Source organism: Hyperoodon ampullatus (assembly GCF_949752795.1).
Source record: "Hyperoodon ampullatus genome assembly, chromosome: 19".
NCBI lineage: Eukaryota > Metazoa > Chordata > Mammalia > Artiodactyla > Ziphiidae > Hyperoodon > Hyperoodon ampullatus.
This window is the reverse complement of record NC_136932.1, coordinates 55,238,599-55,252,648: the sequence shown is the minus strand read 5'-3', so window position 1 is coordinate 55,252,648 and position 14,050 is coordinate 55,238,599. Positions and strand designations below refer to the sequence as shown.

Sequence of the window (14,050 nt, the reverse complement as noted above, 5' to 3'; positions counted from 1 at the left end):
ACATGTGTGAAACATTTGCCTCTGAAGACTGACAACCTCCTTGAGCTTCCAGAAACCAGCTAGACCCTGAGCTAACCCACACTGCCTGCTATTCCAACGCCTGCAACTCCTTACCGTTCCTACCCGAGCAGGCCCTGCCCTGCCTCCCACCTCATCTGGCCGCTCTCTCCTGCTCACTCACTCCTCTCAAGTCACAGGGGCCCTCTTTCAGTTTCTCCAGCATGCCAAATACATCACCACTTCAGGTCTTTGCACCGGTGGCTTCTTCTGCATGGCATGCTCTGCCCACAGATCCTAGCATGACTGGCTGTTTCTTGTAATTAAAGTATTAGCTCATAACACATATATATGGAATCTCAAAAGAAAAAAAAAAGGTTCTGAAGAACCTAGGGGCAGGGCAGGAATAAAGACGCAGACGTAGAGAATGGACTTGAGGACATGGGGAGGGGGAAGGGTAAGCTGGGACGAAGTGAGAGAGTGGCATGGACATATATTAGCTCAAAAATCACCTCCTCGGAGAGGACTTACCTGACGACCTAATGTAAAGTAGTCCCAATTTATTGGCTTCAGAGAACTTATTATCTGAATTTCTTGTTCATTGATTTATCGTTTATAATCTGTCTCCCCTCCACCAAAGTCAGCTCCACGAGGGTAGGCCACTTATCTGTCTCTTGTATCACTGTATCTCTAAACTTACACCAGGGCCTCAATGCTTACCTTTTGATTAAATGAACCTAGGACTCTTTCAAGAACCCCCTCAAGCCCCACCTGCTTCATCAAAGCCTTCTGAGACTCTTCCAGCTCTTCGTGATTGCTTCTTCTCTGAGCTCTGCCCTCTTGGGAATGAGCCCTCTCAGTTTAGCACTCAGAGGTTCACTGATTGGCTTGAATGACTCAACTTCGCAACCAGGCTCTTTGAGAACTAAGTCAGAGTATCCTAAATGTCTTCTGGGCCAAAGAGAGTCCTCAGGGTGATCAGTGCTGACTTCTGCCCACAGCTGCCATGAGCATCAGATGAGATCACACGTGTGGGAACACTCCGTGAACCACAAAGCACTAAGCAAGTAAGGAATTAATATGAACATTATGGTAGGCATTTGGTAAAGACTTGGTGATGCTGGTTGATAATTAAGAATTAAGTTTTTGGGAATTCCCTGGAGGTCCAGTGGTTAGGACTTCGGCGCTGTTACTGCTGGAGCCCGGGTTCAGTCTCGCGCGGGGAACTAAGATCCTGCAAGCCATGCAGCGTGGCCAAAGAAAAAAAATTAAGTTCCTAAAAAGCAAGTAACCAGAAGTTCTTTTTGCTGGCAAAGGAAAGCTTTTAGAGGATGGGATGGACTTCTCAGACTTTGAACAAACTTCCCTAAGTAATATTTCTTCCGGTAGAACTTTTGATAGATGGCAATGAGTTCAGGAAGCCATGAAGCTATAAAAGACTGTACTTTTGTTTTGTTTTCTCTTTTTTTTTTTTTTAAGATGGTACATTTAGACTCTTTAGTTGTATTGCTCAATAGGCAAGTGTGGCCTAGGTGTCATGTGAACAGCGTGTATACACATGCAAATATTATATTAGTATCACAGGAAAAGCAGCAGCATGTTTTATTGTCAGAGATATATTCTGAGGACCTAGCATACTTGGCTCTTCACCTTGTAGGCTGACTGTCCAAAGGAGACACTTACTGACCTTCTTGGGCCTCTCAGGCTGCCTAAGGCAAGGGACAAGTTATTGACGATCAGGATTTATATCCTTCCCCTTTTACTTCCACTCTTCTGATCCCTCCTCCTTCTCTGTTAACGCTAGTGGGGTGTAGGAAGGGAGCTTCTTTTCTGGCTGTCATTCCATGGTAGTTATTTTTCTGCGCTTCAGCTTTGACATCATTAAAATTACATTTGGCTATGGCTACGTGATACCACTTGCAAGGTCAATTCCAGCTCTAAAGATTCCATTAAGAAGGAGTTGAAGCATAGGAGAAACTGCTGCATCATTTTTACACCAAGAGATGGAGTGCTACCCTTAACAATGACATTCAACAACTGGACCGGCCTGAATAGAGTGCTACCAAAAATAAATGTAGAACTGAAAGCTGTTTTGTATTCTTGGGTAATCAACTCACATTATGAGCTGTCAGATGTTGCTGATGGACCTTTTTCTGCCCAAAGTTCCATTCTGAGGTCAACAAGCCCAAAAGAACTCACACTTTCCTACCCATTTACTTCACAGCCCCTCACTTGACCAGTCTGTGGACCCCAGCTTCTCAGTGCATCTCACATCTTTCCCTTCTATTTTGGCTCCTTGGTCACCACCAGGCCACAGCTGGTTTTTCTACCTTCAACCTCCAATCCATCCTGCCCCTATAAGCCAGGAAACGTCCTCTATCACCTGATCCTAGCCACAGCTGGGTAACCTCAGACCACCTCTTCACCTCTCTGGGCCCCAGTTTCCTCCTCTATAAAAGGACAGCGTTGGGCCTGGCCATCTCCAAAGCTCCATTTCACTCTAGGATTCACATTTCTACTGGAGAGCTCAAGTCAAAGAAACTGTTATACCTCCATTTCAACAACAGATGGCGCTGTATCACTGGCAAACAGCTTGGGTTCTGCCAGCCTTCTCGAAAAGCCTGTTATCAACAGCAAAAATGTCCAAACCCCTTAGCTTCTACTGCCCTTGAACACACAGCCAAAGTGGTGAACCCTGTTCTGAATCATTTCAAAGTTTCCCTTCAGCTAGACTCATCCATTCACTTCAAATGCTTCCTGAGCACTTACTGTGTGGCAGGCCTGAGGTGGGTGCTAAAGATTAACAACTCATGGTCCCTGCCCTCTCGGAGCTCGCCATCTGGGGGGGGCGGGGCAGACACACTCGGCTGCAGGGAAGTGAAATATGCTCAGTGAGGTGGGGACAGGGCTTCAGCATAGGCTTCACGGGGTGTGGTGGGAGACTGTGTCAGAAGTGAGTTTAAAAGGATAAGAGGGAGTGCCAGGTACTCCGGAGGCCAGGAGCACAGCTGGGACATGGCGTGGACTGGAAGTGTCTTCAGACGGCCAGGCGGAGTGGGAAGTGACGAGCATGGCACTGTAGGCAGAGCCCGGCCTCGGAAGGCTTCTCACCCTGCAAAGTGCCGGGACTTCATCTTCTAGGCCACGGGAGCCACTGGGATTGAGAACGGACCAGATCTGAGACTGAGCCACTCAACTGGCGATAGCTGTTTGGCCTCCACCGGTTCCCACGTGGAAAACTGCTCCAGCCACACCCTAACTGCTCCCCCGGTTCTCTCTCGTCCCGTCACAGCCCCTTCTCCACGTGGCAGGAGTGAGGGGGTCTGCTTCACCTGTAAATTTCAGCCATGACACCATTCTGCTCAAAAAAAACAAACGTTCACAGCATCCCCGTGTTCTTAGGGTTATTAACTTCAAGGTCTTTGCCAAGGTCCGTGAGGCCAAGCACAGTCTGGCCCCTGCTCCCCTCTCCAGGCAGAGAGACCAAGGGCTCGTGCGGTCAAGGAAGTGAGAGTCTTTCCACTTCATTCATTTAAAAAACATGCTGAGGGGCTTCCCTGGTGGCGCAGTGGTTGGGAGTCCGCCTGCCGATGCAGGGGACACGGGTTCATACCCCAGTCTGGGAGGATCCCGCATGCCGCGGAGTGGCTGGGCCCGTGAGCCATGGCCGCTGAGCCTGCGCGTCCGGAGCCTGTGCTCCACAACGGGAGAGGCCACAACAGTGAGAGGCCCGCGTACCGCAAAAAAAAAAAAAAAAAAAAAAAAAAAAAAAAAAACATGCTGAGCTCCCGCTGCGTGGAGGCTTATTCTAGGCATCTGAGATATGGCAGCGGATAAAACAGAAATCCCTGCCCTGGTAGAGGTTTTCATGTAGTGAGAGAAGTATATTATGAGCATGTGAGCAGCAAAGACCTGCTGAGAGACTCAGAAACAAAGCCTCAGTGATGGTGGTAGGTGAGGAGCAGGGTAAGTGGAGGTAAGATCTAAGCCATGGGTCTGCCCGTGGCCGAGGCCTCACAGCAGCACAGGAACAACCCTGGGCCTGGGGCTCAGGGCCGTGGACGACAGCAAGGAAGCACAGGGGAGATCCTCCGCTTCCCAGAACCTAGGGGCAGGAGATGGGGACCAGCCCTCAACTCTCAGGAGGACTCTGACTCCTGCCAAATGGGAAGTGAAGCCCATCCACCAACCTGTGAATAAGGGCATTGTTTTTTGTTACTGCTTCCCTCACAGCACCGATCCCCACCCATCTGGGCCAGGACCATAACGCTCACCAGCACCCATCATCACCTTCTCTCTCCTTCCAGGATGCACAGCTGTGGTGCATTTCCCAGACTCCCTGCAAAGAGGTGACTGGGCTCTGGCCAATGTAAAGTGGGAAGCAACGATACACACACTTCAGGTAGTCCCTAAACCCCGCCATGTGTCCCTCCAGGCTTGCTCTTGCTCGTTGACTAGCAATGCAGAGGATACAGTGGGGGGACGGAGGCCTGGGGGATGGTGGAGCCACAGCGGGGAGGAACGTGGAACATAGTGAATGCTGCCACCACCCCCTCCAACACACACACACACACACACACACACACACACACCAGAGTGCAATGCGAGTGAGAAATACTTCGGTTGTGTGAAGCCACAGAAAATTTTGAAAACTTATACATGCTGGTGAATGTGTGCTCATGCTTGTTAAATGTTTATTAAAATGAGAATGTCCTGGGCAGAAATAACTTCCCCAAACTCCCTCTAACCTTAGCTGACAGGGCAAGGCGTTGGGAAACCTCTTCCTCCATGGATAGCCAGCTCAGCCCACCAATGAGGAGTCAAGCCCAGGTCAGATTCTCTCTCTACAGCAAAGCATCCCCAGGGAGATCCTGTTTGGACGTCATGATTGAGGTGCACCCACCTTTCCATCATGTACTCCAGGTTGGTCAGCCTCGCTTCCCCTGTGGAGACGATGTGGATGGCGTAGGAGCTGAGGGAACGGTGGATAAAGCCCCGAGAATGCAGGTACCTCAGGGCGTCGGAGGTCTGAAGTAGCAGGTGCACGATCGTCTCCATGCGCAGCACGGGGAACTGGGCGCGCTGCAAGCAAGAGATCAACCACCAGAACAAAGGGGACTGCGGCCCCCGACACTGTAGAATGCTTTGTCGTTTCCAAAGTCTTTTCAGCTGATCTTCACGACAGCCACCTAGTGTGCCCATTTTATAGCTGGGGAAACCTAAAGCTCAGTGAAGTTAAGTGACCGGCCTAAGGTCCCACTGACCCAGGGCCCCTGGCTCCAAACCTGGGTTCCCTTCCCTCAGCCAAGCTGCCTGATACCGCGAAAAATGAGGAGAAAAGTCCTCAAATCCTGGTACACACCTCCAGAGTGGGTCTGCCACCACCAGCAATGCACCTGCCCCGCTCCCCATCCCCAGCCAAGCCTGTGCTGCGGGAGAACCTAGATACGTAAAGGACAATCCATCCCCTACCACAGTCAGATGACCTAGAAAGTTCATCCTAGGAGGATAGAAATTCACTCACACCGAAGTACCCAATCATGACAGGTCTCTCCCCAGAGAAGTGGCATTTTAAGTTAACGCCCTCACCCAAGGAGAGGAAACGGAACTAGGCCACTAACAGGAGGTGCTCAGGCAGGAGGAACGGCGAGCCGTTTCAGGGAAGAGCCCTTCCTGGAGGGTCTCTTCTCACTCCAGCCCAGGGTCTTTAGAACAAACTCATGGAGAAAGAAAAACAAATCTTTCAGGACCTCTCTGAAGCCACATGTCAGCCCAAAGCATGTCTCCCAGGGAGTCTGTGGGTCAGGGAATATGTCCCCGCCTCCACCAGGAAGTCTGAAGAGAGAGAGGGGACTGATAAAGACTTGCGTAAAAAGGTCCTGCAGGGCACCGTGAAAATACCGGGAAGTGAGACCAGAGGCTGCTGGATTAGAGTTAGCTGAAAGTGCGGCTATGTGTTTTCTGGGTCTACTGAGCTCTTAGATGTCTGATAAAAAAGCAAGACAGGGCTTCCCTGGTGGCGCAGTGGTTGAGAGTCCGCCTGCCGATGCAGGGGATGCGGGTTCGTGCCCCGGTCCGGGAAGATCCCATGTGCGCGGAGCGGCTGGGCCCGTGAGCCATGGCCGCTGAGCCTGCGTGTCCGGAGCCTGTGCTCCACAACAGGAGAGGCCACAACAGTGAGAGGCCCGCGTACCGCAAAAAAAACCAAAAAAAAAAAAAAAAAAGCAAGACAAACAATAATAAAATCACACTAGTTCCAACGTGCTGATCAGCCTTAAATGGTGTGTTGTATGGCTCCCACAGAGTAAAGAATTAAGAGGTTTCTCAACTCTACTGCTGGGGGAGAAGGAAGAGGGAGGAAGGGAAGGGAGAGCTGGGGCCAGGGGGCGGGGGGAGCAAGGGCAAAGCCCAGGGGAACGGCCACTTACCCGTTCATGGAGGACAGCGAACAGCGTGCCGACGGCGACGCGCTCGTACACGAGGCGGGTCTTCTGCAGGCCCTGGGACAGGCACACGGCCATCAGCTGTAGCAGGTGAGGGTGCCGCAACTTGCTGCAGAGGGAAGGAGGCTTCCGATGAGGCAAGGGAAGAGGACATGATGGAAGATGGGCACTTTCCTTTCTTCTTGGCACCCTGAATGCACTCCAAACAAATACTATTTGCACAGAATGTTCTTCCAAGAAAGGGGGATGGGGTGGGAGTAGGGGTCTCTGTTGGTGGAACCCTTGACCTTTCACTGATCAGAACCTGAGGGCTTAGGGTCATCAACGACAATGTCACTAAGAGCTACTAAGCAAGGCACTTTACATCCATCAACTTGATCCTAACAACTAGTTGCAAGAAAGGTATCATTACTGTTACACTCATTTTAGAGATGAGGAAACCAAGGTCAGGGAGATGTCAGGCCCAAGGTCATAGACCCTCACATCAAAATCCACGCTGTAGGGCTGCCCTGGTGGCGCAGTGGTTGAAAGTCCGCCTGCCGATGCAGGGGACACGGGTTCGTGTCCCGGTCCGGGAAGATCCCACATGCCGCAGAGCGGCTGGGCCCGTGAGCCATGGCCGCTGAGCCTGCGCGTCCGGAGCCTGTGCTCCGCAACGGGAGAGGCCATAAACAGTGAGAGACCCGTGTACCACAAAAAAAAAAAAAAAAAAAAAAAATCCATGCTGTGGGGACTTCCCTGGTGGTCTAGTGCTTAAGAATCCACCTTCTGGGCTTCCCTGGTGGCGCAGTGGTTGAGAGTCCGCCTGCCAATGCAGGGGACACGGGTTCGTGCCCCGGTCTGGGAAGATCCCACATGCCGCGGAGCGGCTGGGCCCGTGGGCCATGGCTGCTGGGCCTGCGCGTCCACAGCCTGTGCTCCGCAACGGGAGAGGCCACAGCAGTGAGAAGCCCGTGTAATGCAAAAAAAAAAAAAAAAAAAAAAAAAGAATCCACCTTCTAATGCAGGGGACGTGGGGGACGTGGGTTTGATCCCTGGTCACGGAACTAAGATCCCACGTGCCACAGGGCAACTGAGCCCACATGCTGCAACTACTGAGCCCGTGCACCACAAAGGAAGATCCTGCGTGCTGCAACAAGACCCGACACAGCAATAAATAAATAAATATTAAAAAAAAAAAAATCCATGCTGCGTCTATGAGCCCTTCCAGCCTCCTTGAGTCCCTTTAGGATGACTTCCCCAAAAGGAAGGATCTGGCTTTATAGGAGTTGAGTGATTTCCTCAGGAGAGAACTCGATGAGCCAGGGCCTATTCCAAGGCCTCAGCAGCCCTGGTATGAAACCGAGGATGGATTTCCTGCCCCTTTGAAAGATTAACCCCTGAGCCACAGCAAACTTAAGGTACTGAGACCCATCAGCGTGTCCTCAAAGGAGAGACACGGTTCCTCAGACACGTGGATCTCCAGCAGAGCCATGCTCTATGAAGACAGGCTTGTGCATGCTGACCTGATGGGCACAGGGCCCAAAATGAGGTGGGCCTCGGGGGCTGCAGAAGAGCCAGCCGGGACTGCAGGCTGCACCTCAGAGACACGTGTTACCGGGAGTTGATCAGCTGACAGAGTGGAGCCCCTACCACCACCATCCCCACACTCAGGCTAGTCATGAGTTCTTCTTTTTCTTTCTTGGCAGCCCTGGGAAGTCAAATCAACCTACAATGAGGAAATGCTGAGGCTGAGGGGGCTGGTCTCCACCCTCAGGCACAGCCCTGCACAGCCCTGAACTTGGGTCTGAAATGCTCTTGGGTTTTCTTCTCACCTGCTGTGCTCTTGCTCAGCAATTAACAAGTCAGCCAGCCGCAGCCTGCGGCAGTGCGGGCGGGTGGGAAGGCGCAGCTCCTTCACGGTGACCCTGCTCCCGTTCCACAGCAGGCTACAAGGGCAGGAGAGAGTGCGGGCAGGAGGGCGTGAGCAGCCACTGCTTCAGTGAGGAGCTCTGTGGCCAGAGATCAGAGAAGTAGTGTTTACACAGACTCTGTAAAGCCCCCACCCCAGCACTGCTGGGTCCTCCCTCCTACCGCCCCCGGGGGCCTAAAGCACCTCAGGGACTTAGTGCCGGTGGCAGGAAATCACTGAAGGATTTAAGGGAGGGGGTGACTTGATCAGGTTTGTATTTTAGAAAGACAAGGGTACCAGCAGCATGGGGAGTGGGAGGGCAGGGGTGGTCTGGAGAATGAGAGGCCAGTTAGGAGGCTAGCCTGGGGGAGGGACAGTGATGACGTGGGCAAAGACCACAGCAGTGGACAGAAGAAGAGGGGATACGACAACAAATCTGTGGCACGGGCGGGAAAACAAGAAGCATATCTGCAGGGGATACAGAGCCTTGCGGGCCTGTAGAGGCCTTTTTAGAAGGGTGTGACTTCTAAGCAGGGAAGAGGCAGCCAGGTTCAAGAAGGAGAAGAGACCTTGGCCAGGACGACTCCTGTGACCCGGCGGTAGGCAGGTCTCTGGGGACTGAGAACATCCCAGGGACTTTCATCACAGCCAAATCCTATTACTGCAGCCTCTGCTGCATTTGGCTGGTGAGAGCCATGCAGGGCTTCAGTACCCTTTGACCTGAGGCCAGTCACCCCTATGCTGCCTCTAATTCTCTAGAGAGTATAAAGGTTGAAACACTGTCATGAGTAATCTTTCAGACTGGTTGTTCTCAACAAGGGGCCATTTGGCCTTGTCTGTAGACATTTTGGTTGTCACAATCACAAATGTAGGGGGTTGGGGGGCTTCCCTGTGGCACAATGGTTAAGAATCCGCCTGCCAGTGCAGGGGACACGGGTTTGAGCCCTGGTCCGGGAAGATCCCACGTGCCGTGGAGCAACTAAGCCTGTGCGCCACAACTACTGAGCCTGCGCTCTAGAGCCTGCGAGCCACAACTATTGAGCCCACGTGCCACAACTACTCAAGCCCACGTGCCTAGAGCCTGTGCTCCACAACAAGAGAAGCCACCACAATGAGAAGCCCGTGCACCACAATGAAGAGCAGCCCCCTCTCGCCGCAACTAAAGAAAGCCTGCGCGCAGCAGCGAAAACCCAACACAGCCAAAAATAAATAAAAAATTAAATCTTTTAAAAAAAAAAAAAAACAAATGTAGGGGGTTGCGGGGAGGCAAACAGAGCTGCTACTGGCATCTAGTGAGTAGAAACCAGGGACACTCCTAAACATCCTACAGTGCACAGGACAGCCCCCAACAATAAAGGATAACAAAAACGTCAAGGGTGTCCTGGCTGAGAAATCCTGATCTAGACATCTGCTTTCCAGTGTGTCCTTGTGTCTGGGCAGAAACCCTCCACACACAAGGAAGTCACACAAAGTCCATTCTTCCTGTGGGACTAAATCTTACCTCCACTGGCCAGCTTCCACTTACTTGGTCATGACCATGTAGGGGCCACTGAAGAAAGAGAAGGTGGGCTCATCATCAGCTTGAATCACTTCCTTTTCTCCAATTACTGGAAGAGATCCTAGATAAGCCAGCTGCGTGCCCCCTATGAGATAAAACTGAAAGCAAAGCACAGCTTCAAATGGTGGGAAAAAAGAGAAAGAAGTAAAATACCTCCAGAATTTTACCAGCCAGCTAAAAATAAAGATAGCTGCTATTTATCAATTTGCTGAATACCCCTATGCACTGGACATAATTCTTTTTATTATCTTTAATTTTCCAAGAAGCACTGCAAGGTTGTAATACTCTTTCCCTTTTGCTAGCGAGGAAACCGGAGGCTCATGGAAAGAGGTCAGATGCCTGCCTGAAGCACCAGGCTTCAGGCGCCTCTTGAGGCACCCACAGAACATGCCTGGGGCCTTTGCTGGGAATTAAAGGATCATTGTCTAAAACTCCCCAAATCTATACCAAAGGCATTCAAGAGAACTCTCCAAGGTTTTCATCATTTTTCAGTAAGGACAAGAACACTAAGAGGTACTTGTCCTGCAAGAGCAGTAAAGAAGAAGAAAAACACTTTGGAGAGGGGGTATTTTAACTTTCCATAGGAAGGAAGAGTTGGATAAAGTTGTGGGCCCTGGGGCCAGAGCCAGGGCCGGGCGATTCCCCAGTTAGTCCTGCAAACATTGGGTGTTGGTAGCAACCTCTTACCTTTCCAAAGCCAAAGCTGTAGATGTTTTGGGCAGAAATGACTCCAGCTTTAAGCAGTCGGTTAGGAGAGCCATTAGGGCTTCTAGAAATATTTAAAAGAGGAGGAGAAAAGTAAGGATTAACTACCCATATCTAGAGGAACAACGCTGAACCAAGCTGTCAGAATGCGTAGTTGGTTTTGCCTTTACTACTTGACAGTGGACGTCAGCCTCTGAGAGGGCCGCAGTGATTCCCATTTCCTGGTATTCATGCCCTTGTGTAGCCACACACAGGTCAGAGAGGGCTGACCTGTTAACCTCACGGGATACTGCAGAAATGACGGAGTGGTGTGAGTTCCAAGGCTAGACCCCCAGGACTTCTGCCCTGATCTCTCTCGCAGCACTTGCTCTAGAGGAGGCCAGTTGCCATGTTGTGAGGACACTCCAGCAGCCTAATGGGGAGGCCCAACACCCAGCACCAATTTGCTAGCCATGCAAGTGAACCACCTTGGAACTGGATCCTTCAGTCCCAGATGACTGCAGCCCAAGCTGCATCTTGACCACATCTTCATGAGAAACCCTGAGCCAGAGCCACCCAACTAAGCCATTCCCAGTGGAATGGCTGAGTTGGGTGTAGCCATTCCTGACCTACAGAAATTATGTGAGATACAAATATTTACTGTTGTTTGCATCCACTAAGTTTGGGATTAGTACAACAGATAACAAATAGAGATGGTCAAAGTTGGAAAGAATCATAAAGCATACTCGTCCAACTTTCTCATTTTATAGATGGGAAAAATGGAGCCAGAAAGGGGAAACCTGCTGGCCTGAAGTCACAAAACAGCAGCAGGGACTAGGCTTTGGCCCTGTTAGAAGGAACTTGGTCTGCCAAGATCCTAACGCTGGCAGGAGAGGAGGTGTGAGAGATGGAAGAGCTGAACCAAGCAGGGGCTCCAAGGCCAGATGAGGGATTTGGGAGTTTAACCTGATAGCCATGGGGAAGACCCTAAAAGGGTTTTTAGCAGTGAATGGTACAATTCGATTTTCATTTTTAGAAGGTCATTCTGGATGCTGAGTAAAGAACCAAGATGGACAAGAGTGGCAGCAAGAAGAGCAGTGAGGAGTAACTGGTCCTCGAGGGAATCCTTAACTCATCTTGCATGAGAAGCATCCAGGTCATGAGAGGAAAACCAGGACTCAGTGTGCACAGAATGGGATGTGGGAGCCTGTGAAGAGTGTGACAAGTCTACTCACCCTGATCACAGAAAAAGATGCTGTCAGAGAACATCAAAATGGAAAGAATTTTCCACATATAAATCCTAAGTCTATAAAGCCCAGGGAACTTAAAATAACTCTCCTGAGCATGAAGAGAAGCCTGGATGGAGTTCACCTCCTGCAGCTGTGATGGGGACAAGGGGAGGCTGCCCACCCAGGTGGCAGCAAGTCTTACACCAGCTTAAAACAGCCCAAGGAACCTTAAATTAAGCATTTGTGTCTTTTGCAACCTTAGGATATAAAGGATGCATGTTCCAATAAAGGAACATGTTTTCCATGGTTCCAAGATGACAAAAAAAAAAAAGCTAGCCAGCTGCTCTGCTGAGAAAGTGTTTTCTGCTAGACAGCCCAGGCCTGAAAAGTTCCTTCCTTCCCTGCTAACCATGGGGTGGTTCCCACTGGAGCCCAGAACTCATTTCCCCCAGACGTTCCTGGAAGCGGGGGGACAACTGATGGTTTTCATGGCAATATCCTCTCCCTCCAAGCTCACCCCTTTGGGTGGGCCAGGTGCTGGAAGGGACCCATGTGGAGGGGACCGAGGGCTCCCACAAGGAAGGCGGGGGTGATGCAGAACATCCCAGTCTGCTGGAGGCAGCGCTCACCCCTGCATGAGGCCCCCAAACCGGGGCAGGCCACAGATGAGCCGCTGAGGGGAGTCAATCTTCTTCAGGAGGTCATAGGAGAAGCCCTGGATGATGGCCTGCATGTGCGCGGCACAGCGCTGCATGAACTCCACCATCTGCAACACACGGCAGAGACAGTCAATGCCCACACGGCTAATGGCCACCCTGGCCTTCAGTGGGATTGGAATGGTCTGAGGGGAGTGGTCTGAGGAAACAGAAGCCCCCCACAGGGAAATCTCTGGAAAGGGAAGGGCCCAAGTGATTTCCTAAAGATATGGAATGAGATGATTCTATTTTCAGGGAGCTCATTTGGCAATAATTACCTCCAAATCCTTCATTCAACAGATGAGGAAACTGAGGCAGGAGGAGTATTTTAACTTTTGTCCAAGGCCCAATAGCTACTGAGCAGGAGAACCAGAGGGAAGGGACTCTGCCCATCCTCCCTCCCTCCACGTGCCCTTTACATTTGTTAGATTCTCTAGCCCTCATTAAAACACATCACGCCGGCCAGCTTGTGGCTACAGACAAGTTACTTAATGTCAATGCACTTCAGTTTCCCCATCTGTAAAATGGGGACAATAATTAATAGTACGTACCTGAGAGGGTTGTTGTAAAGATTAAATGAGTATTTAATTTAATTCAGAACGTCTGATGCACGGTAAGTGCTAGTTAAGGGTCAGACGAAATGACAGTTGTCCTCCCTCCCCACTGAATGGATGACCAGAAGAGTTCACGAGACTTGCCCAAGGTTTACAGTTGGTTAACTCGCTTCAACCCAGGCCTGTGTGTCCAACGTCAATGGCAAGGCCACTACAAGCCCTGTGCTATCCCCAGGACCAGCCTCTGCCCCTGGGCGCCTGACTCCCAGCCCTGTGCTCTGCCTTGGGTGGGCCTGCAGAGCGGGCCCACACTTACTGCGGTGCCGCGTTCCTTCTCTGCTGTCAGGGCCCAGGTCTGCGGGTTCTGACCCTTCTCATCGTGGAGTCGCAGATCACCCCCTGCATCCAGCAGCTTGCTGAGGATCCACTGACTGCCTGAAAACGCCGCGGCATGGACGGGAGTGCTCCCGTCAAAGCAGCGGCTGGAGGCGGGGGAAGGGTACAGTGAGTGTCCGTGGCAACACCCTTCCCTTCCGTGGGCAACACAGGGCTCCTTTGCTACAAAGGCAACCTGTGGTGATGAGAACTGTAACACCACCATTTGTGGGGCCTAACGACACCTATCTGGGGCCTCACAGAAGCTTTATACACATCCCCCTTTTCCACGTTTACCTCCACCCTTCAAGGCAGTATTATTTCTCAACTTATAGATGAGGAAACGAAAGGGCAAAGCCAAGATTCACACCCAGGTATGCGTCTGGTTCGAAATCCAGTGTTCTTTCCCCACAGCCCCCTGAGACTGGCTGCCCTGAAACAATATCTTCACGTCTGTAGCGCCCTGTGGTCAGGCTGGTGAAGCACAGCCTAACCAGAGACCATCTCATGTGAGAATGTCTCTACCTCCGAAGTCCTATGGTAGAGGCCCACAAACCTTGGCATCAGCAATCTGGTCAAGGACCTACAACTCAGAAACATTTAACCAAAACCAATAAACTATCT

At 51.2% G+C, this 14,050-nt stretch overlaps 1 protein-coding gene across 1 annotated transcript in view; it reads right to left on the bottom strand.

The window, feature by feature from the left end:
• Positions 1 to 14,050, bottom strand: part of TEX14 (testis expressed 14, intercellular bridge forming factor) — a gene marked incomplete at its 5' end in the record, with an annotated part of 76,528 nt that overhangs the window by 41,214 nt on the left and 21,264 nt on the right. The window contains 7 exons of the mRNA XM_079726314.1: positions 4,901 to 5,079; positions 6,426 to 6,549; positions 8,255 to 8,368; positions 9,857 to 9,987; positions 10,577 to 10,658; positions 12,432 to 12,568; positions 13,368 to 13,533. Coding sequence (XP_079582440.1) covers positions 4,901 to 5,079; positions 6,426 to 6,549; positions 8,255 to 8,368; positions 9,857 to 9,987; positions 10,577 to 10,658; positions 12,432 to 12,568; positions 13,368 to 13,533 — 933 coding nt within the window. The remainder of the gene's footprint in view (positions 1 to 4,900; positions 5,080 to 6,425; positions 6,550 to 8,254; positions 8,369 to 9,856; positions 9,988 to 10,576; positions 10,659 to 12,431; positions 12,569 to 13,367; positions 13,534 to 14,050) is intronic.